General features: G+C 44.3%; 3 protein-coding genes across 11 annotated transcripts in view; 2 read left to right on the top strand and 1 right to left on the bottom strand.

Annotated features, from left to right (window-relative positions):
• Positions 1 to 7,806, top strand: part of SLC7A6 (solute carrier family 7 member 6) — a 53,945-nt gene extending 46,139 nt beyond the window's left edge. For 7 of the 8 annotated variants that reach the window (XM_019655086.1, XM_019655095.1, XM_019655045.1 and 4 more), the window contains 4 exons: positions 2,356 to 2,452; positions 4,578 to 4,727; positions 4,841 to 5,024; positions 5,470 to 7,806. In XM_019655086.1, the coding sequence (XP_019510631.1) occupies positions 2,356 to 2,452; positions 4,578 to 4,727; positions 4,841 to 5,024; positions 5,470 to 5,564 (526 nt within the window). In that variant the 3' untranslated portion in view covers positions 5,565 to 7,806. The remainder of the gene's footprint in view (positions 1 to 2,355; positions 2,453 to 4,577; positions 4,728 to 4,840; positions 5,025 to 5,469) is intronic. The other variant, XR_002125402.1, reaches the window with a different exon arrangement.
• PRMT7 (protein arginine methyltransferase 7) overlaps positions 5,653 to 22,863 on the top strand; it is a 49,597-nt gene continuing 32,386 nt past the window's right edge. The window contains exons 1-2 of one of the 2 annotated variants that reach the window (XM_019654987.1): positions 5,653 to 5,733; positions 20,012 to 20,181. In XM_019654987.1, the coding sequence (XP_019510532.1) occupies positions 20,087 to 20,181 (95 nt within the window). In that variant the 5' untranslated portion in view covers positions 5,653 to 5,733; positions 20,012 to 20,086. Of the gene's footprint in view, positions 5,734 to 15,545; positions 15,650 to 20,011; positions 20,182 to 22,863 lie in introns of those variants that run through there. The other variant, XM_019654977.1, reaches the window with a different exon arrangement.
• Positions 9,837 to 15,514, bottom strand: SLC7A6OS (solute carrier family 7 member 6 opposite strand). The gene is made up of 5 exons (XM_019655150.1): positions 15,277 to 15,514; positions 14,877 to 15,155; positions 11,702 to 11,905; positions 10,653 to 10,773; positions 9,837 to 10,254 (listed from the first exon to the last, which is right to left on the bottom strand). Exons 1-5 carry the CDS (start codon positions 15,469 to 15,471, stop codon positions 10,124 to 10,126), a joined length of 930 nt encoding a protein of 309 aa, XP_019510695.1. The 5' UTR covers positions 15,472 to 15,514; the 3' UTR covers positions 9,837 to 10,123.

The raw sequence follows: 22,863 nt of genomic DNA, 5'->3' as shown, positions 1-22,863 counted from the left end.
CTGCCGCTGAGCTGCCAACAGGTGGCAGGATGGCTCAGCTAAAAAAAAAAAAAAACAGTTTTGTCCTACTCATTCTTCTTACTAGTTTTAACACCCTAGTCCATGTACCTGGAGCCTCCCTGAGGCACCCAGAGTAATAGAGATCAAGCCTTGTAAAAGAATATGGTATCAGGGCAGCCGGGTGGCTCAGTTGGTTAGAGTGCATGCTCTGAACAACAAGGTTCCTGGTTTGATTCTCACATGGGTTGATGGGATGTGCCCCCTGCAGCTAGCTTGAAAATAGCAACTAGATTGAAGACAATGACTTGGGCTGAGCTGCCACTGAGCTGCCGGTGGGCTGCTGGATGACTCAGTTGGTTAGAGCGTGTGCTCTGAACAGCAAGGTTGCCAATTCGATTCCCGCATGGGATGATGGGCTGTGCCCCCTGCAACTAGTTTGAAAATGGCAACTGGACTTGGTTGGAGCTGAGCTGTGCCCTCCACAACTAGAATGAAGGACAATGACTTGACTTGGAGCTGATGGGTCCTGAAAACACACACACACACACACACACACACACACACACACACACAGAGTTACCCGATAAAATTTTTAAAAATAACAAAGGGAATATGGTGTCATCTTCCCTCACTTAGCCTGGTGTGGCTCTTCACAGGCTGCCCCACCCAAACACAAGCTGCCTCATCCTTATTGATGCCCAAGACATCCCAGTTGGCCTTGCCAGTCGTCTTCAAATACTTAGGTGTTAGGTGCCTTCTCACCTCTCTTAGCTGTCTTGGGCCATTGACTGGAGCGGGGTGGAGAGGACTGACTCAACAGAGTAAGAATCTGGACCTGCACATAAAGGGAACTGCAGTGACATCAAGATAATGCACAGTTGTTTCTGCCTGTGCTACTTTCTTAAGTTTTTCTTTATTATCCATGTAGCGTAGCTGTCTTCGGCTTTGTGTTAGACACCTTTGCCTCATCGACACATTGTCCCCTTCCAGAATCTCCTGTATCAGTTTTCTTCTCTGCCTAGTATAAATTATTAACTTCATGAGCCAACTCCAACATTTTGCCCCTTTCCAGGCCATGGCTCTGCCTGGATGGCCTCCAAATGTCTCAGACTTAATATGCACCCCACATATGCTTCGGGTCCAGTTGTGATGTTGTGAACTGTCAGTCCTTGCTTGGCCTCTTGATTTTATTCTTGTAGTCCACCCTCTTCTTCCAATGTACACACACAGACACACACACACGATCACCAGATTTGATTGAGGTTATCATATCTGTCCTGCTCTCTCCTCAGCCAGGGTGTTCCCCCTCGTTCAGGCCTCCTCTCTTTTGGGACAGTTGTCACGGATGATCTTGTCTGGCCTTGTCCTCATACCCTAGCTCTCCCAGTTGTAGTTGGCCTCCATGATGCTACCAAGGTCTCTGGGTTAAATCCTCTCAGGCCCTTACTTCAGAGCCACAGCTGGCTCTCATGCTTGTTCAGACTCCACAGCATGGCCTTGTATGCAGGTTGTTCCCAGCACTCCTCACACAACTTATCCTGGGACTAGAAGCATTCTAGCACCAACCTTCAAAGAGCCTACACTCTCACGTTTCTCTTTAGCCTCTGACTGTGCTGTTTCCTCACCTACCCACTCACCTCTGACAAACTCCAGCTCTTCCCGGCCCAGATGTGGTCATCTCTTGGGAAGCTCTTTGTTCGCTCAACCTACCTCCAAGCCTAGTGAGTGCTGTGTGCTCCTTGATGATGCTGACTGCCCTATGTGACATTGATTTGGCTGCTGCTCTGTTTCTCAGTCAGTAAAGCTCTTTAGGTACAGAGAGGGAACCTGGGTTGTCTCTTTGAGCTCCAGGCTCATCCTGGCCTATCATATATCAAGAGCTCAGGGAAGATATATGGAAGACCTGACAGAAGTCTGGCTGCCCTTCTTTAAAAAGCCATTGTGTTAATATGAAATCTGTGGGGTGGCAGAGTGAGGGTTCCCTTGGTGGGATGGGTTGGGCGCCAGTGGGTGATGGCAGGGTGAGGCATCCATTGAGATGGTGAGGTATCTGTAATTGACAGAAGTTGAGTGTCTGTGGGTGATGGTGGGTTCTATTGCTAAGGGGTTGGGGGTGTCAGTGGATAACAGTGGGGTACAGCATTTATGGATAATGGTGAGGTGCCCATGGTTGAAGAGGGTGGAAACATCTGTGGGTAGAGGGGTAGGTTGGGCTGGGCATGCATAAACATGAGATGCTCCTGAAAGACTACTGTCTGCTTTTTTCTGGGGCTCTGAGCCTACTTTGTCTGAGTGAGGAGTGTGGCTGCATGGCTGTGTTAAAGGATCTTGCTGACACATTTCTTGTCCCTCCAGGTTGTTCTTCGTGGGGTCCCGTGAGGGCCACCTCCCAGACCTTCTGTCCATGATCCACATTGAGCGTTTTACACCCATCCCTGCTTTACTGTTCAATGTAAGCTTAGCTGGGGGAGTGTGGGGACTGGATGTATCTGTATAGTACTCCTTCTCCTGACTTTATGAGAAGACTGTTGGGTAGGAGGTATACTAGCTTCTTGAGAACTTCTGTTTCTTCCTTTTTCTTAAAATTATTTTAAAGTACAAAAGTAAAACTCAGTCATATTAGAGAAGGCAAATGCTACAAAAGAATATAGAAATGAATTTGTAAGATTTTTGTATTTTTTATGTCAATGGCTTCTTCTTCTTCCGGCTCCTCTTTATTTTTTTTTAAATTATAAAATCATATTTAGAAAAGAAGCCAGACCAGTTGTACAACTACCCTAGGGGCCTCTATTCACATCATAGACATCATCATAGATTTATATATAATAGATGGCAGTAAAGCATTTTATTCCAACAAAATTGGTAAATTATGAAAGTATTCTGACAGATGAAAGAGTCCTGAAAAAGGACCACCATTTTCTAATTTGCAATATAAGGTATTATATATATAAAGGCTAACAGGGACCTTGAGAAAGGACTTCTCCAAGATTTGAAAAACAGTTCATTTTTCTTGTCATTAGGTCTTACATGGTTTCATTACTTAAGTTTAAATTTTGGATTCATCTGGAATTTATATTTTGGTGTATGGAATGAGATGGGGGTTCACTTAATTTTTTTCTCAAATGGCTAGCCAGCTATACCAATATCATTTGTTGAATAATCCATTTTTCCACAGTTTTCAAATTCTTATCATATAAAAAAATACTAATTTTTTAGGATACTTCATATGTGCCAAGTATAATGATATACCCCTTAAATGTATCATCGTCTCAACTAATGCTCCCCATCAGCACCAAACTCCATTATTTAGCTTTATATTGAATATCTGAATAAAACGAGGATACTTTAGGTTTTATTTCCCCTCTGGAATTTTCTTGGCAATTTTCGTGTTCATTTGTCTTGATGAACTTTAGTATCGTTTTGTCAAAATAACAAAAACCCTCTCAATATTTTGATTGGGATAGCATTGAATTTATAAATTTATGGGAGATTTGACATCATGTCTTTTATTTATTTATTTATTTTTATTTTTTATTTATTTATTTATTTTTAGCTTAGCCATCCTGCTACCTATTGGCAGCTCAGCGGCTGCTCAGCTCGGGCTGGACTCGAACCGCTGTTGCTCAGAGCTCAAACTCTTGAGCGAGCTCTTAACCAACTGAGCCACTCGGCCGGCCCTAATATCTTGTCTTTTAAATTAATCACCTTCCACCCCACTTTTCTCCTCTCAATACAGGGTCCCACTTCTCTCCCCCAAATGGGCTCTTTTTGTTTTAAATCATTTGTTGATAATCTGGGGTGAAAAGACAGAGGGAACTCCATATTCTTTTTTCTTTTTTTTTTAAGTTGCAGAAAAGTTTATTAGAAGTAAAAATATATTTCAAAAAAGCAGAAGTGGGCCCGAGCAGTAGAGAATGGCTTGAGGGCCATTATTAGAAAAGAAAGTACACTCCAGAGTTTGGAGCGGGCCGAGCAAAGGAAGCTCAAAAAGCTCGGAACTCCGTATTCTTGAAGTTTAAGTAAATCTGACCTTGTCCCAGGACTCCGACTCCTGTCTTCCAGGGCTCTTGTGTTCCAGAGGGCAAATTCTGTCGTACCTGTCTCCCCAGGGGTATGGATCCATTTTGCTAATCTACATTTCTAAGGCACCATGACAAGTGAAATGGTTCTGGAGGATTTTGCCCATTTGTATACCAGGTAGTTGGGACCCATGTGTAAAGGTCTGAGGGCATGGTGTTATTCATGTTGAGACTGGTGCATTGAAGTGAGGAGGGCCTCACGGTCTGCCATCAGAAGGGGAGAGGAGTCTGGCTTGTTACTGAAGTGCTTGCAAAAAGAAGGGAGGCACTGAGTGGAGGAAGGGCCCCCAACAGAAGAGGGAGAGATGCCACCTTGAACATTAAGGTGGAGAATGGACCTTTCTGATACCAAGGGGTGACTGACTGAAGAGAACCAGAGGTGATCCGGTGAAGCTAAGTCAGCAGTCAGCAGATCTGGTGCTGATTGCTGGATGGTGGAGTCTCCTAGGGTCCCTGGTGGTGACATTGTTCACTTCTGCTTCCTCCTTCCCCCTCCAGTGCACCATGGCACTCATCTACCTCACTGTGGAGGATGTTTTCCTGCTCATCAACTACTTCAGCTTCAGCTACTGGTTCTTCGTGGGCTTGTCTGTTGCTGGACAGCTCTACCTTCGCTGGAAGGAGCCTAAGCGGCCACGGCCTCTCAAGGTCAGTGGCTCTGGGCAGACTAGGAAGGGTGGGCCATCCCCTCAAGGTGCCTTCTTCCCCATATGCTGTTTCCCCATCTACTTTACCTAATATCTCACCTCCCTCCATTTCAGCTGAGCCTGGTTTTTCCCATCGTGTTCTGCATATGCTCCTTGTTTTTGGTGATTGTGCCCCTCTTCGGTGACACCATCAATTCCCTCATTGGCATTGGGATTGCCCTTTCTGGGGTCCCCATCTACTTCCTGGGTGTTTATTTGCCAGAGTCCCGGAGGCCACCCTTTGTTCGGAATGTTCTTGGTGAGCTTCTCTTTGCCCATCACTCATTGGCTGTGTGTATGTGTGTGTGTGTTTGTGTGTGTGTGTGATGTAGAGGTGGGCGTGGTGGCTAACAGCTTCCCCCATACTAGTGATATGCTGGAGGCCATTAGACCTGGCTGCCCCACATGACTTCTTCCCTTTTGATCTTGACATGATCACTTTAGTTCTATCTTCAGAGTCCTATTTTGGGGTTAAAATACTATCTCTTGAAAGTGCAATCCACATGGGAAGGAGTCATGCATCAGACTGTCTGGTTGAGCATGGGACTGGGGACACTGAGGTTTGTTGGGGGTGAGGGGCAAAGCCTGGCACAGGGTATCCAAGGGAGGGAGCCACAGATGTACTTTAATCAGCCTTGTGGTGTTTAGGTTGGGGCTGTAGCTGAATGTCAGGTTGCTAAATTCTCTTCTCTGTTTTCATGTAGCTGCTATCACCAAAGTCACCCAGCAGATTTGCTTTTGTGTCCTGACTGAACTAGATGTAGCTGAAGAGAGAAATGTTGAGAGAAAAACTGACTAGAGGCCAGAGGTGAAGTCTCCTGAGGCCTGGAAGTCTACCTGTGGCCACAGCCACCGAAGTCCAGCTGACAAGACTGTATGGGCCCAACCCTGTTCTAAAGGAGCCTCTTGGCCCACATTGTGTAAGGGGGTTCAGGGCTGATGGCCTGCTCAGGTGGTCACTCTCATTGGTAAGCTATGGGAGGAGACTCAGGGTCCCAGGCTAGCCTGAAGGTGGGGACATCAGAGGGTGGTGGTGGTGGGAGCTTGGGGGACAGGGGGAATGGTTATTGTTGTTCCTGGTGGATGGGTACAGTCCTTACACTTTCTTGGTGAGTTGCACTGGGGAATAGGAAGTGCTAGCTAGGTTAATAGCTGTGGCTGGTGGTTTCTGAATTTCTGATATTTGAGGTTTGAATCAGGAGTCTCTATGAAGGAGCTCTTTATGGGAAGTTTTCCTCTGACCAGGTCCAAGCACCTGACTTTAGAGACCTGAAATGCTGCCATTTCTTCTCTGGTTCAAAATCCTTCCCTGAGGAAAGGGTTGTAGTCCATTACTTATTGATATTATTTAATCAAGAACACCAATTCTAGCAAAGCATTGAAGTTCATTCATCTACAGGATGCAATTGGCTGTTTAAAAAATTCAAAGTACCCAAAGCTGAGTCCCTCTGTCAGAGGTGTCTCTGTGGCGATGGGTCAGACTCCAACCAGATTTTTTGCTTGGTTTTAACCCAATCTTCTGTTAAGTCTTACATCCAAAGATGAACTTGAAAGATTTTTTTACTTGTGTAAGTTACACTTTAGGACAAATGAACAAATTTATGAGTCGTAAGTCTGGCAATACTGCTATTTTGAAAGATAATCCTTTATTTTACTTGAGACCTTAGGTCTTTGTTCTGGTTGGTAGAAAGTAAATCTCTGGGTTTCTAGTATGAACTTTAAGAGGATAGAAACTTCTCAAGTATGGGTGGATCACTTGAATTCTTTTAGCTGGCAGAGACTCATGGACCCAAGCCACCAAATAGCTTGCTCCTCTCTATATAGGTTGGTATGAGGGACTGCTGTACAGACCCACGTGAGCCCACCTTGGTGCTAGAAGCGGTTAATTTCTTTTTCTGAAAACCTCACATCAGGCTGCACCCTCCTCGCTACCCAACACCAGGCTTTGTTTACACTGAGCCGCCTTGGTGTGGATTATCGGAATGTGCACTCCTCTCCTGCCTGCCTCCTCATCTGAGGTCTAGTGGGGCTGTATTCTCAGGAAGAGCTTGGTACTTGTGGGGACTTCGCTTTTCTCCCTGTGATCAGTGAAGACTCTTGGGAAAAAGCTGTTTCAGCCTCACTGTGACTCCTCAGCAGACTGCATGATTGAACAACTCATTCTGGTGCTCAGGCTGCTCTTTAGCACCAGGTCAGTCCAGAGCAGTAGGTTTGGCCTAATGGATGTTCCTTCACAGGCAGCATGGCTGCACTGGATTATACAGCTGCCCTAGGATGCCCTGAGACCCTGTCATTCTGGGCTCAGAAGAACCTGCTGGCTTGGTTCGCTCAGTGGTCTTCTTGTCCTTTGATGTTGGAGTTGATCAATGGTAGACAGTCTCCCTTTATGACCATTTTTCTCCACCAAATTGGCCCCGTCTCAGACAAGGGAGTAACCTTGGTCATACTTGCTCAATAAAGACAATTCAGGGGAACATGCTCATTTGTTTTGGGTTCAGGGCATGCATCTGTGAGAACATGGGGGGACATCCTTAACTATCACGGGCTAAAAATTTACATAGCAAATTCCAGCCTGGCAACAGGGAGTCTTGTGCAGAGGTTGACTTGCCTAGACTATGTAAACATGACTCCTGTCTGAGCCAAGCCGGCACCTGTCCCAGGGACCCTGGAGCTAATGCTTTAAGCAGAATGCACTTGCTTGAGGATCCCTGAGCCAGGCTTTAGCTTTCTTCACTCAAGTAAATGACCATCTAATCCCAGGAACTTGCTCTTCCCCAGTGGCTCCTGGGGGAAGCAAGGGCCTCACACCCCAGGTACCCTAATACTTGCTTAATGAGCCATGTCATCCTCCTCTCATGACTGAATGGTGACTGCATTTCCCCCTCTGTGTTGGATACAGATGATTCCCAGGAACGCTTCTGTGGGAGGGAAGCCAGAGACTCCCTACAGCACTCAAGCTTTGTTGTGGAATTAATTTCCGAGGTTTTTTTTTTTTTAATTGGGGACTTGAGGGAGGAGAACAGTGCTGGGGAATCGGAGGAAAGGGGACAGACAAGTTACTGTCATTTTGTTCTTCAGTCTAGTTGTGGAGGATGTTGCTTCACTGGCCCGTGTTGGTATTATCACTGCGCTCTTCCCGGGTGAGGCAGATCAGTTGCCGGCCTCTGAACGGCCGCTCATGGCGGCTCTTGGCAGCTCACACTGGCTGCCAGCCGCTCACGCTAGCTGCTGGCCGCTGGCCACACATGGTAGCTTATGGCAGCCCACTGCAGCAGGGGCTGCAGCCTACGCCGTCGCCTCATGGCAGCCCAGCTCCAGGTTGAGCTGTGTTCACCATCTTAGTTGTAGAGGGCGCAGTGTCACTGGCCCTCATGTGGGATCCGAATTGGGGCCCTGCTACTCAGAGCTGGCGTCCCAAGCCAGCCCTTAACAAACGCGCCACTTGGCCGGCTCAGTTTCTGAGGTTTTTTTTGTCTCCCTCAATCCTACTCTTAATGTGCTAATCCCTTTTATAGTGGGTTGTAGTGACAACTTTTGTGAAGTTGTCAGCCCTTTAATGTTGGCAAACCTTAAGAGTACATAAACAACAGTGAGTGCATTATAATGGTACAGAGTGGTTTTAATCCTTTGTTTCTATGCCTACAGAAGACTGAGATGACTAGTATTGGACATTTAAGTGCTGCCTGTTACTTGCAAAGCTGAATTATACATTTGTGGATCATTAGGATGGGAAACCAAATCTGTTGGTTTTATAACCACAATAGTAGAGCCTGAGTAAATGTACACATAGAATTTAATCATTTTGTCAGGTTTACTCCATGTAGACAGGAATTAATGTAGGTAAAGACTTAACAGAATGAACATTCAGTGAAAGAAAGAGTGAAGGCAGGATGGAAAGTCGAGATGCTTATGAAATCTTAAAAGAAGTGGAAAGAAGACATATCTCTGTGTAAATCACCTTTTCACATGATAGTGAGTCTGTGCCACTGGGCAAGAAGGCACATCTTGAATAGAAGGTTCTGTGTATTATTTCCCTAGACCTGTTTTGTCCATTACAGTAGCAACTAGCCACGTGTAACTAGTTAAGTTAAAATTAAATTAAAAATTCAATTCCTCAGTTGCACTAATCACATTTCAAGTCCTCAGCCATATGTGGCTAGTGGCTACTATTGCACAGTACAGATATAGAACATACTCATCTTTGCAGAAAATTCTACTGGACAGTGTTACAAGAAAAGCATAAATGCCAATCCAGTCAGTTAAGGCATCTGTGGTTTAGAAAGGGGCAGGGACAGAGTTTGCTTATGAGATACAAATTCTGATAACAAAATCAGTCCTGTTGGTAATAGTTTTTATTGATAGTTTTTGGTGAGTGCTGTGAATAAACATTCCTCACTTGCCTTAAGTCCTTAGTGTTTTAGGTCCATTCTGAAACTTCTGTCTCACCAACCCCCCATTTTTGGTGGGAGATGGGGAGGAGAAAGCGAAAGAGGGAGCACAGTGGGAAAAACACGTAATAGATTCAGATTTAAAAAGTTTTAAAGGAATGACTTGCTCCCATATTTAAAGTTAGTTTTCACTAAACACAGAGTATCACATTCACAGATACCCTGTTCCTTGGCACATGCCAAAGGAAGACAGCAATCTTTACAACCATTATCAGAGTCAGGAAGCAGGGAGGGAGAGACAGCTGTTAATTGAAACTCCTCACAACTCAGGCAGATTCCACTTCCTTCCCTAATGGCCATTCCTGTCCAGTCTGTGCTGCTACAAGGGAACCACACCACTGTAGCCCTTCTAGATTCCCTCTATCAAAAGAAACAGGCTTTTACTAGAGGCAGGTGGCCTGGTGGTAGGGGAAAGCTGAATCTTAGTGCTGATAAAACAGGAGCCTCTCCTCCACTTACTGGCTTCAGTATAGAATGGGAAAATGCCTGGGCCAGGAATCTCCATTTTTATGGCATTTTTTTGCCCCTCAGACTGTAGGGTCACTTTAAAATTTTTTTTTTTTTTTTTTTTTAGCTGAGCCATCCTGCCACCTGTTGGCAGCTTAGCGGCAGCTCAGCTCAGGCTGGACTCGAACCACTGTTGCTCAGAGCTCAAACCCTTGAGTGAGCTCTTAACCAACTGAGCCACTCAGCCGGCCCAAGGGTCACTTTAGATTGAGGCAAAGGGGCCCTGCTGTTAGTGGAAAAGACACACTCCTTCAGCCCAAGTTTTCATTGGTACGATGGTGCTGCTGGACATGCCTTTTCCCTCCCTGTTTTAAGCTAGGAAACCCATTACCAGGACAGCTGATGCTGCAGTCACAGAGCCCTGAAGGGCCTGTGATAGAACCTCATGGGTATCACAGGATCATCAGTCTGAATCCAGGTCATGGGGGCTGTCATAGCCAAACTCCTTCTGCACATCCAAAGGGTATTTGCTCCACACCTGTCGTTTGCTGCTGCCTCTTTCCTCTTCACTGAGGCTGCTGTATTCATCAGAGCCTAGAATGACATAATATGAATGTATTATCATATTATAGAACTTATTATAGGCACTTCCCCAATAGAATACTCCATAGTTTAATTGTTCCTCCATTAACAAACACCAAGAAATTATTTTTGTTGGCACTTAGAACCTCTCCAATACTCTTAAGACTGAAGCAGGGAAAGGGACACTGAGCTAGATGTTTCGAACCCACACCTGACTGACATTACACCTCTAGTAGCTCCCCTGGAAACACTGGTCCATGGGTCTCTTACAGCTCCAACAGCTTGTGGTTGAGCTGTTGAAGCTCAATGGCAGAGGAAGAGAGCCAGTTAAGATGGACCTGTCAACTGTGCTTATGCCTCAGTCTTGGATTCCACCAGTACTTCCCCATCCAAGGCTGCCATCTACCCACCTCTGGAATCTTCATCTCCATCACTGCTCTCCTCCTCTGGGTACTCATTGCGCCAATTACTCTCACAGTTCTCGTCATCTTCATCTTCATAAATGTCCTCTGTTTGCTGGTCATCATTCACCTGCACATCTCAACACAAACATGAGTATAAGTCAGAACATCTAAGGTTATGGTCTGGGGGAAGACCACCTTGGAGGTGTCATTTAAGGTGCCATGTGAAAAAGAGGCAGCCTGGTGGTTAGACTCTGCTGCATAAGAGACTACACTTAGGATACAAGAGGGAGATACTGGACTCACAAGTCCAGCTCTGGGTGCCACATTCCTGATGGGATAGACAGCTATACCAGAAGGGACCACACCAGGGTGGGAAGGAAAGACAGCTCTGATGGCAGTGACCTTCAAACTCTCAAAGGGCAGCCAGGTGGGAGAGGGATTATACAGATTATGGGTGATGCCAAAATCAGAACCCAAATCCAGTTGTGAGGGGTACAGGTAAGGCAGGAGGAGATGCTATGCAATGGTCCAAGGTGGGTGCCTAGGATTATGGTTGTAGCGCAGGTGTGGAGTAAGATGCTTATCTCATAAGAATATGAGAGGTACCACCTTAACTCTCATGAATCATTTTAGAATTTAAGAATAATGTCAGGAAGTTAGCTTTCTTAATCCAAGGTTTTCTCTTATAAGATACAATTTTAAAAGGTTTAGTTTTCATTCATGTTAATTTCAGGGTTTATATCTTTATTTTGTTATAAGCCCCATTAATATTTATCCCCCCCAAGAGCGGGTAAATATAAATAACAAAGATGATGCTGTAAATCTTGTAAAGGATTCATTAAGAGCAAAAGTTATCAATCTAAACCCTCTTTTCCAGAATTCCCTGCACTAAACCCAGGTTCCTAGAAGGGATATAGAATAAATGCTTCCTTTTAAGAAGGACAAGAAGAACTAAGAACAATGTTAATATCAGGAATGGAACCCAGGGAGGCAAAGTACCCTGACTAGAGTCAGTTAGGCTCCCTCATGCCTCTCATCCTCGTGGGTCCCCTTACCAGCTCCCACTCCTGGCTGTAAGGCTGCACAGAGAGGATGTTCTCAATCCATCCTGGAGTGGCCATCTCCAAGTAGTAAATGTCATACACATAGTCATCCTTCTGTTCCTCTCGGTGCTCTGCTCTTGGTCCATCCTCAGATATAGTCAACCGCTCACGGATCAACTCTACAGAATTGCAGAGGATCACATCTGGGTCAGATGCCTATAAAGAAAACAGCAGATGATAACATGCATGAGGTAAAACATGGATGTTCCAAGAGAAGGAACCTTAGAGTTGGGTGAAGGAAGCCTCCCTACAGTTTTCTATGTTTGAGTCAATATTCTTATCCCTATGGCCTACTAGTCTCAATTAGCTATAAGATTAGAGGGGAAAAAAGTATCTCTATTAAAAAAGTAATGTATGGTTCTTCTTTTAAGATAGAAAAAGATAGCCTCCTACTCTGTGCTTGGCTGATGCAAGAGCACATGTGAAGATTGGCCTGAGGAGAGGGAGAGCCAGCAGAGCTGATGAGTCTTCCCCTAGGTCCTCCTGAGCTCCTCTGGTATGATGTTCTCCCCATAGGGATCTGTACTTTGTGTGGCCTCCTCTAGGGGCCTAAGGCTGATTCCTGGGCTCTGATAACTACTGCCAGCCATCACCCACCACATGCTTGCACACACTGACATCCTGCTTTTAATCACAAACCAGAAGTAGATTCCCCTGTAGCTAGTTTCCTGCTAGAAAGAATAGCTCAAGATGGACTGCCCCAGAATGGAACTGGTCAATGTAAGATGTACTCCAGGGGCAATACAGTGTGTTATCCCGGGTAGCATAGGTCCATTTGGAAACCAAGGGGACTTGCTGCAAATGACCCTTCTCAACAGGTACATCACAGGAGGCTGTGCAGCTCAAACCAGACACCATTATGGGGAAGTGTGGTCATCCCATGGCCAAGACAGACAAGGGGAGACCAATGCGCTCTATCACAGGCTAAAGGGAATTAATTCTTTGCTCCAAAGTCAAAAGGAACTAGACATGTCAGTTTTTGTGCAGCCTCTTGACCAACCTCAAAGCTGTTTACAAGGAAAGTTCTGGCTCCAACGCAAGTCCCCAGCCCTCAGTCCAACAAATTATGCAGCCATATTTTTTTGCTGTAGTTTTTCAAATTTCCCATAGTTTTCATAAAAGAGAAATTATATTTAAATCTAGTCAATGTGTATGCTTACCCATATTTTCAATTATATTACATTTTCTACCGTTAAACATATATAAGTACTTTCTCATCTTGCCAGTCTTCATGGTTATTGATTTAAAGGTCCAGGCAGTTGTATACTCAATTCCTCAGACATAATTTTTAGCTTCCATATACAATGTTGCAGTGAATGTGTAGTTTCCTGCATTTGAAAAATGAAGCTAAAAGTACCTACCTCCTAGGGTTTTTGTGATGATTAAACGAATTTAATTAAAAGAAAATATAACAAATACGTAGCACAATACTTAATGCATGGTAATTGCTTAGTAAACCAATAGTAGCTTTTATTAATACCACAACTATTTGCTGAATTATTTCCTTAGAATAAATCCCGGGGGTGAGATTACTAGATAAAATGAACCGAACCTTTTCACTTTTTCAGGTTTCCTGTTAAGTAGTACTTTATTTGCTTAAAACATAAATGGTATCAATTTAAAGAAAACCCCACCCTAATGTGGCACAGAAATACTATCACTAATTTTTAAATTTCTTTAGCTTTTTGGATGGCTTTAGAATCCAAACAATAAAAATAAAGTTTTAAAACAGGCCCCAAGCTATTTTTAGCATTCCTGACATGTAAAGCCACGCTGTTTTCCAAGACTTGCATCAATTTTAAGCACGACAGTCACTTACCATTTTAATCCCAGCCTTGCCAGCAGTGCTATCAACACCCTTACCCCTGCTAGTGTTAGTAGGCATAAAACTTCAAGTTTGTTTTCAGCTTAAATTCATGTTTTTAAACTGTGTAAACATTTTTGATATTTATAATTTGTATTATGTTGGGAAAATCTGTGTTCACATCCTTAGTTTATCTACTAGTTTTTCTTATAAAATTGAGCTATTTAATTGATTCAATTCCACTGAACATTGGTTTATTTTAAGAAATTATTTGATTGGTAACTCATGAATCAGTCTGGAATTAGTTTTGGTAAAAGATGTGGCTATAGACATCATACCCAAATTGTTATCCAGGTATACTAGCATCATGATTAAATATGTTTTGCCTGATGTATTTTGAATTAAAATTTCATTTTTTAAACTTAAAAAACCATTATAAAGAGTGAAAAATATTTTAATGTTTCTCAAAAGGGGGCATGCCTTAGGCTGAGAATTTTCTACTTCTATGATCTTACTGCATGCAGACTTTGTTTTTTGGAAGTGAGGTACAAAACAAACTTATTAAATGTAATGTAGTGGGAAGAACACTAGATTAAGTGTGCATTCTAGACCTAAATCTGCCTCAAACTTGATATGCTACCCAGGACTATGCCTTTAACCTCCCTTTAATGAGTTTTACCATCTGCTCTATCTTTACCTTGCTCAAAGTCCTCCAGTAATTCCCCGTTTCAGGATGAAAAGGCAATGTGTCCTTAGTAGTACCTACAGGGTCTAGCAGACATCCTTCCCCAAAATTCCCTGTTACTATTGTCCTCCATTTCACTGCGCTCCAGGCACAGTGACCTTGTAAAACACCAGACAAACAGCTTCAGAGCCTTTGTGCTTGCAGGTTACCTCTCAGACTGGAATGCCTGTCTCCAAGATACCCACAATGCCCTGCCATTCACCTATATAAGGTCTACATTTATTTTTTCAGGGAGACCTCTGAAATGGAAGCACTCTTTTCCTGCTTTGCTTCCCCCCCCCCTTAGCCCATATCACCATCTGACACTGAATTTACTTATTGTTTACCTCCTAAACTTAAACTTTAGGTCCTCACTGCTATATCCACAGAACTTAAGAACAATGCCTGGCACACAGTGGGCGCTCAGTAAATACTTGTTGAATGGATAACCTAATCTGTAAAAATGACGCTATCAAGCAGGCTGGATCATCCATTAATAAAAGGTGAAGCCATGTGCATCTTCTTAATTGTGTGCTGACTTTGGGCCCACACTCCTATCTGTCCGGAGAAGCGCAGCTCTCCTCCGGGCATGTACTCACTTTGCTGGAGCCAGCGGCAGAGGACTCGGGGTCTCCTTCTTCGTGAACCAGGTCGAACAGCTGGAAGTCTGCGTCGCTGTCGGCTTCTGAGTTTCCCTGCGCGTCATCGGACTCCAGGCCACCCGAGGGAATCCCCGAGGATCGGCGGCTGGAGACAACCCTGTAGCGGCCCTCCTGCCGGATCTCCCGAGCCGACACACGGAGGTCGCGGCGTATACGCTGCTGGCTGGCCCGGGATGGGCGCAAGGCGGCCCGCACGAGCGGCTGGACTGGCTCCTCCTGGAAGGCAGTAGGGGAAGGATGCTGGCGTAAGCGAGGGTTCGTGTGAGGTCAGGGATACAGTTTCTCCCCGGCCGCGCCCTAAGATCCCCTCCACACCCACTCCTTTCTCGCCCAATACCTGGGAGCGCACGGTAGCCACCAACTGGAAGACATTATTCTCTGCTGCTCTCTTCAGACCCTCAGGGGGCGTCTTTTGGGCCGCCGACTCAACTGCGTCGTTTCGGAGGCGTTTACAAGCGAGAACAAGAGCTTCGGCAGGCTCTGCGCTGCGCTTCCGCTTCACGCGGAGGACAGCTGCCCTACCAGCCTCCATAGTAGATGTCGCGGAGCACTGTGGGGAACGCGTAGGGTGCCATGGGAGAGCCTTTAAGTTCCGCTTCCGGGCCCCGCCTCCAGCACGCTCAGCCGGCGCAGGAACGTCCGGCCCTTTCACGTCAGCCGCGGCAATTTGGCGGTGGCGGCAGAAGTGAACCGAGCGGTTCCCGCGGCTGGTGAGGCGCTGGGCGGGTTGGGAAGGTGGGGTCGCGGTTGGAGTCTCAGGTGCAGCCAGCTTCCTGTCAGCCCCAGGGCTCTGGCAGCGTGGCCTGGCGTGGGTGTACTCGGGCGCCGGGGTACGCATCTCTTCGGGACTCTCCACTACCTTTTTGGAATACACTGGGGGCGGCTCGGAGCGCCTGGGCCGGCGGGAGAGCGGGGTTCCAGGCGGGCCCCGGCTCTGCCGTCCTTTGGGGTGGTTGCCGATTGCTGGGCCGGTGGTGAAACATCCCCGAGTTTAGGTGGGTCATAGGACGTACCTGGAGCCTCCCCTCAGCTACAGAGACCTACACCGCAGTCATAAGGAGCTCCAAATATCGCACCCCTAACTGAGCCACGGTTTTCTGATTCTGGGAGCTGCTGATGGGCTCGCCTTTCCCAGTCTCTGTGTTCTTAATACGTAGTTGGAAACCAGTTTATTCATCACACACTAGCCAGAGCTGCCCTGTAAAAGCTTACACCTGACGTGGAGATTCTTCTGTTTAAAACACTTCAGTGGCTCCCAGTGCGTTTAGAACAAAATCCAAACTCCTTCCCAAAGCTGAAATGGCCCAGTGTGATTTGCAGTAGCCGACCCTTAATCTGTCATTTCTTTTGTTCAAACTGCTTCAGTCTCACTCAGGTTTTAGTCTGTTTTGCTTATGCAGCTAGTTCTTTCTTTTTCTTGGAATAGCTGGGGTAAGGATTACTGAAATATAAGTATTACTCTTCCCTAACCATTAACCTGACTTATCTTGCAGGTCTCAACTTAAATGCCACCTTCCTCAGAGAGTCTTTCATTAACCATGTCATTCTCTTTCATAGGCATCTTAACGTATTTCCTTTCCTGCGCTATAGGCTGTAATGGTTTATATTTGGACTCTTCCACCATTAGAGACTAATATGTAGGAGCCCATGGACCTCCTCTATATTGTGTATGGTTGTCCTCCAGTCTCTAACACAGTACCTGGCATATGGCAGGTACTTAGTAAATTTTGAATGAATGAACCAAATATCTGCCTTGTAATCTGACTAGTAATGCACTTAGAGCTTGGCATAGTGGTTTCCATTCTGGAGACCAAGTTCACAGCTCTTGGAAATGAGGAAAGGGTCAGAATATCTCCAGAATCTGGAGTGTGGGCTCCTTCTGGGAGAAGACAGGTCCTAATAATAGATGAAGGGATTTGGCCATAGAACCTGTAGTGCTCACCAAGGGAGGTTACAGGACATGGTTCCCATCCTCAAGCATTCATTTAGATTTATAGGAAATCAGTGACTTTTCTGAAAAATTCTGAAAAGTCAGCGATCCTAGTTATAGCCTCAGCAACATCACAGGCAAAAGAAATTCCACAGATGAAGGTTCTTTACTGAACTCTTAACCTTTAAATGACTTCAGAATTGATTCCACATGTCACAAGATAAGCGTTTCTGAACCCTCCACGATATGGACCCTACCAACATGCTTGACTTTTTCAGTCTCCCTTCATCTAAACTGATTTATTCACTGTGCATGACTGTCTAAACCTGTCTAATCTGATGAAGTGCCCTCTCCCCACGCCTACCTAAATCCTACCCATTTTTTAGGCCTTCTCTGAACATTCAGCAAGATGTGGTCATTTCTTTCTACTACAGCATTTGTGAGACAGTTTTCTAAAGCACATTATAGATTCTGGTAGTTCTAGATACTCTGTTTTTAGAAGAAATATTAGCATATGAGATGTACAGAGCTGATTCTAGTAATGCTTTTCAAACTATTGGGTCGTCGGGAAAGTCATGATGTATTTTTCTGTGTTTTTCAATGCAAAAATACGTCATGACTTTCCCGACGACAAAATAGGTTGCAACCCATTAGTGAGTTATAACGTCAATTTAGTGGGTCATGATCAGCAATTAAGAAATAAAATTGAAACAGGATAAAATATATCAGAGGGCCTTGTCCATAGGAATGCTAAATAAGTATTGTTTTGTGAAACTTTATCAATTATGTGCGTGTGTGTGTGTGTATTGCGTCTCTGTGTAAAGTATATTTCTTACTGGGGCTGCCAGAAAGTTTGAGAGCCACTAGATTAGAGGATAGATATGCTGGGATTTTAGAAGTAGTGTTTTACCGAAAGACAAATTGACTGCTTTGGACAAGGCCAGGGACTGCCTGAGTCTTTTCAGAAAAGATTGTTTCCCATCCTGTTATATAAGAATTCATTGTTTACTTAGCCTAGATAATTTCAAAAGAAAGTCAATAACTCCGGCCAGTAAAATGCTTCAGGAATGTTTAAGGCACAAAAAGTAAGCAGGCTTCCTAAAGATGGATCAGTGTTTAACAAGAAATGAAGAGGAGTTGGGACACTTGCTCCTTTCTCAATGGTAAGAGGGAAGGCATTGGGAGAGCCCATACCTGTTGAGATGTGCCTTCAAACTTTGAGATATGGTGTTCCTCTGTCTCTCAGAAATAGATTTCTTTGTGAGGAAAGCCCATACGAGACATTTTATCTATCTGGTGAAGCAAATTTTTTTAGATGAAGAAAGGTTTAAAAAACTTGCTTTTAAAATCAAATATTGAGTAGATAAGAAGTCATAAAAATAGTGAGGCATAAAGAATGACAATATCATAAACACTGTATTCCCACCACCCAGTTTTAGAAAAAGAACAATATTACTTTTAAAGTCCCCTGCATGGTCCTGCTTAATCCCATCCTTTTCCCTTCCCTCTTAGAGGTAACCACTATCCTTATTCCCTGCTATGCTTTTTAGTATGATCTATAAAGACTATGTTCTGCTTTGTATAATTATAAATTTTATATAAATGTAATCTTATAGGTATTCTGTGATTTACCTTTTTTTGGCTCAAAGATATAGATCTGAGATTATCCATGTTTAGTGTAGCTATGACTTATTTGTTTAGATGAAGACTTTCCTAATTTGTATTGCTTTATCTTTGTATTTTTCCTTAAAGTAAGTGTTTATTATCCTGAGGCACTATTAGTTTACCACCATCCCAATTTCTCTTTGTTCTCCTTTCCTACTAACTCTTTCCTCTGCTTTAGTGTATTTCCCCATGTATAAGACGCACCTTAATTTTGGGGCCCAAAATTTGAAAGAAAATGTATTACATAAAGTTATTGAAACTATGCTACATTTACACAATGGAGTATTACTCAGCTATAAAGAAGAAGGAAATAGTACCATTTGCAACAATATGGATGGAACTAGAGAACATCATGCTAAGTGAAATCTCAGTCAGAGAAAGACATGCCATATGATCTCACTTATACGTGGATTCTAAAAAAGTGAATAAATGAGAATTGTAAACAGAAATAGTCTCAGAGACACAGAGGAAAAAAAAACTGAGGGTTGCTAGTTGGGAGGGGGTGGGGATGAAGGAGAAGGGGAAGGGATGAAACAATACAAATTGGTAACTACAATATGGCCTCAGGGATAGACAAGACAGTCTAGGGAATATAATCAGTAATGTTGTAAATATTTTTTAGGGGGCCAGATGGACTCATGTCTTGTTAGGTCTACATGAAGTCTACACTGACTTCATAGTCGGTGTAGAGGCCTGACCACCACACTGTATATCTGAAACTGATGTTGAATAATAATGTGTGTCAACTATAATTATATATACATACAGTCATGGGACGTGGAGTAGAGAGTGGGAATGGAGTCAATGGAATTGTAATAGATAAGCATGATACCGGGGGGTGGGAAGGGCAGTAGATGGGGGGAGGTGGGTTGTTATTTTGTGAGGGGTGAAAAGGATAACTATTGCATTATTCTGTACACCTGAAACTAACAGTAAAATTTTTAAAAAAATTATTGAACTCAAGTTTTATTCACCATAAAATTCATACAACTCATCACTGTCAAAACTCCCAACCATTAGTTTCTCCTCATCTGTGTCTGATAACGAATCACTGTCTTCATATATTGCCTTGTCCTCAGTTCCATCTATGGCATTTGAAATCTACAACCACTGTATAAGATGCACCCAGTTTTTAGACCCCAAATTTTCCCCGAAAAGGTGCGTCTTATACATGGGGAAATACGGCATTTTCTTTCTCACCTGTCCTTACCTGAGGCTGTACCCTGGTGCCCCTGTGAAGCTCATTTGACCCTGTTGGAATCACTGAGGGCTGCTGAAGTTTCCAGATAGCTTTATGAACTTACGTATGATTGTTTTTGATGTTATATGAGGACTATAAAATCAAATAACTCTTGCTAGAAAGATTAAAATACTGATTAACCAACTATTTTCAGTGGCTTCGACATTTTTGTTAAATTTGTTTTCTTGTCTTTTAATATTTTTTCCTTTACATTCTTGGGCATTATGATGTGAATAGATTTCAGACCTGTCCACAAGAAGTGAGCTGGCAAGGCTGCTTTTCACCACTAAAACTAATGAGCTGATTGGCACCATGAAGGTCTTCTGTGGACGGGCCAATCCCGTCACAGGATCTGTGGAGTGGCTGGAGGAGGATGAGCACTATGATTACCATCAGGAGATTGCCAGGTAACAAGGGTTTGCTCACAGTCGTCTGAAAGGGGTGGGGCACTTGATCCAACAGTTGATGGTTTGGAATCCAATCTGAGTGTGAAATAGGCCATCACCCAGTGCTTGTGATCAGGGCAGGTGTTGGTCACAAGCAAATGTGCTCAGCTAGGTAGCGTGTGGAGTTAGGCTGAGTCATGCCTATGTGGGGAGCCAGACATCCTGTAGCAGCCTTACCAGAGGATCTGTCTAGTGGAGCAAAGAGGACCCAAGGTTTGGTAGTAGAGTTTATGAAACTTAATCATTTACTTATATCACTGAAATGGTGACACACTCCTCATATGGTTAAATTCTCTTGAAAAAATGAAAAATGCATTTTGCCTTGGGTTTTTTTTTTTTCTTTAAAGGGATGTTTAAAAGTATGTGAGTTACTGTTATTTAGCAATCATTAAATGCATGCAGCATGCCAGCACTGTGCTTGGGCTGTGAATACCAAAATGAAAAAGATAAAGTTCCCATCCTTAAGGAACAGGCAGCATTATGGAAAAAACAGACATATAAAAAATTATAGGGCTGGCCGAGTGGCTTGTTGGTTAGGAGTTGGCTTGGGAGTGTGAGCTCTGAGCAGCAAGGCTGCCAGTTCGGATCCCACATGGACCAGTGATGCTGCGCCCTCTACAGCTAAGATGGTGAACAACAGCTTGACCTGGAGCTGGACTGCCGTGAGTTGCCTCCATCGGCATAGGCTGCAGTGGGCTGCCATAAGCTACCGTGAGTGGCTGGCAGTCAGCGTGAGCGGCGGCAGCCGGCGTGAGCTGCCGTCCAATGACTGGCGACTGATCTGCCTCAGCCGGGAAGAGTGCAATGATCACAATACCAACATGGGCCAGTGAAGTGACATCCTCCACTACTAGACTGAAGAACAAAAGGACAGCAACTTGTCTGTTCCCCTTCTCTGATTCCCCAACGCTGTTCTCCCCCCAATTCCCCAATAAAATCTTAAAAAAAAAAATTATAGTACAGTGATATAAAGGGCCAATGGAAATGGGTACAAAAGTTTATGGAAGCAGCATAGCAGCTGGGCTGAGGGGTGATATTTGAGTGATTTCCCAAATCTAAAAATGAAGGGAAATTGCTTTCTGAGCAGCTGGGATTACATGTAAACTTCCAGATGAGCTACTCTGAGGCGTGGCTGAAAGTTTGATGTGCTGGAATGTGGTACAAAAGTAGGGCTGTGGTGAGAGGATGCTGAAAAGGTAGGCAGAGGTCAGGTTGTAAAGGGTAGTAGCAAAATACAGGAAGAGGAATGTGAGTATACATCCAGGCTCTGCCATTTCTTAACTCTGACATTGGCCAAACTACTTCTCTGAGCCTCCGTATAATCCTCAAAATAATATACATCTCATCATAATACCCTTATCTTAGGATTGTTTGATGATTGAACGAAATACAATGTCTGGTACAGAATAAGAGCTCAAAAATTGTCTAAAAATTTTGGACATTTTCTGAGTGATTGAGATGTTAAGCAGGAGAAAAATGATTAGGTTACATTTTGGAACATTAGGTTACATTTCTACGCTGAGAGCAGTGTAGAAAGTGGGTTGGAGGGAGCAGAGGCCCTTTAGGTAGATATTGCAGCCCCAAAGCAGAGGCAGTAGAGGTGGAGAGAGGAGGAGACAACTTGGAGGGAGCTTGAGTTTGATAACTCACTGGATGCAGTGATGGAAGGAGAAAGAAAATTCAAGAAGCACCAAACTCTGGTTAGAGTGACTAGGTGGATGGAGCTGTTGTTTCCTGAGAGGGAGAACACAGGGAGAGTTGGTGGGAAGGGGAAGGTGATTAATAGAGAGTAGGCATTTGAATATCCAGTAGAGTTGCCAGTGGGTAGGTTTGTGACTCTAGAGACAATTTGTAGTTGTTAGTGAGAATTGAAACAGGCTCTCAGAGAGGGTGTGGAATGAGAAAAGTAGAGGGCTAAAAAAGGAGTCCTGGAAGAGCTGAGGAGGCAGGAGAACAGGAGGGAATGGCCCAAGAGTGGAAAGGACCATTTCAGGAAGAGGGAGTGTCCAGCAGGGTCGGAGAAGTCCTGGATTTTAACAGTTGGAGTGAGCTGGTGGTGCTTAGGGAGAGTGATGTCAGTGGAGTGATGGGGAGTAAGTGGGTGGTGAGGCAGGGAAGATGGAGAGTGAAAAAGCCTCTTAAATGGAGGAAGCTAGAAAGGACCAGATTTCAACTGAACATTCATAGGTGGGTTCAGATGTAAAAACTTTGCTATGCCATAGTGTCGTCTCTCTTTGGGGACAAGCAGAGCATCTGCCTTTAAGTAGATATTTCCATTAGGGAGGAACACTTGAAGGATTGGTGGTGAAAATTTTTGAGGCCTTGTTTGAGCAAAGCCAAAAAAAACCCAAAAAAACCCCACCACTTTGCTATGCCATAAAAGAACCTTATTCTTTTAGTGCAGTGCTCCTCAAAGTATAGAGGATGATGGATTGTCTGTGTCACAGTCGCCTGGAGCATCAACTACAGGTCAAACACAGTTGGAGCACCAACTACAGCATCAAGTACAGGCTTCTAGACTTCCAGCCAGATATCTGGATCAGGATCTCTGTGTGTATCCTGGGAGTCGGCATTTAAAATAAGTTCTCAGGCCGGCCGAGTGGTGCGATGGTTAAGAACTCGCTTGGGATGCCAGAGGGCCCC

This window comes from Hipposideros armiger, unplaced genomic scaffold (assembly GCF_001890085.2).
Source record: "Hipposideros armiger isolate ML-2016 unplaced genomic scaffold, ASM189008v1 scaffold_9, whole genome shotgun sequence".
NCBI classification, from domain to species: domain Eukaryota; kingdom Metazoa; phylum Chordata; class Mammalia; order Chiroptera; family Hipposideridae; genus Hipposideros; species Hipposideros armiger.
Note: the sequence above shows the minus strand (reverse complement) of the source record. Positions and strands in the feature narration are given on the sequence as shown.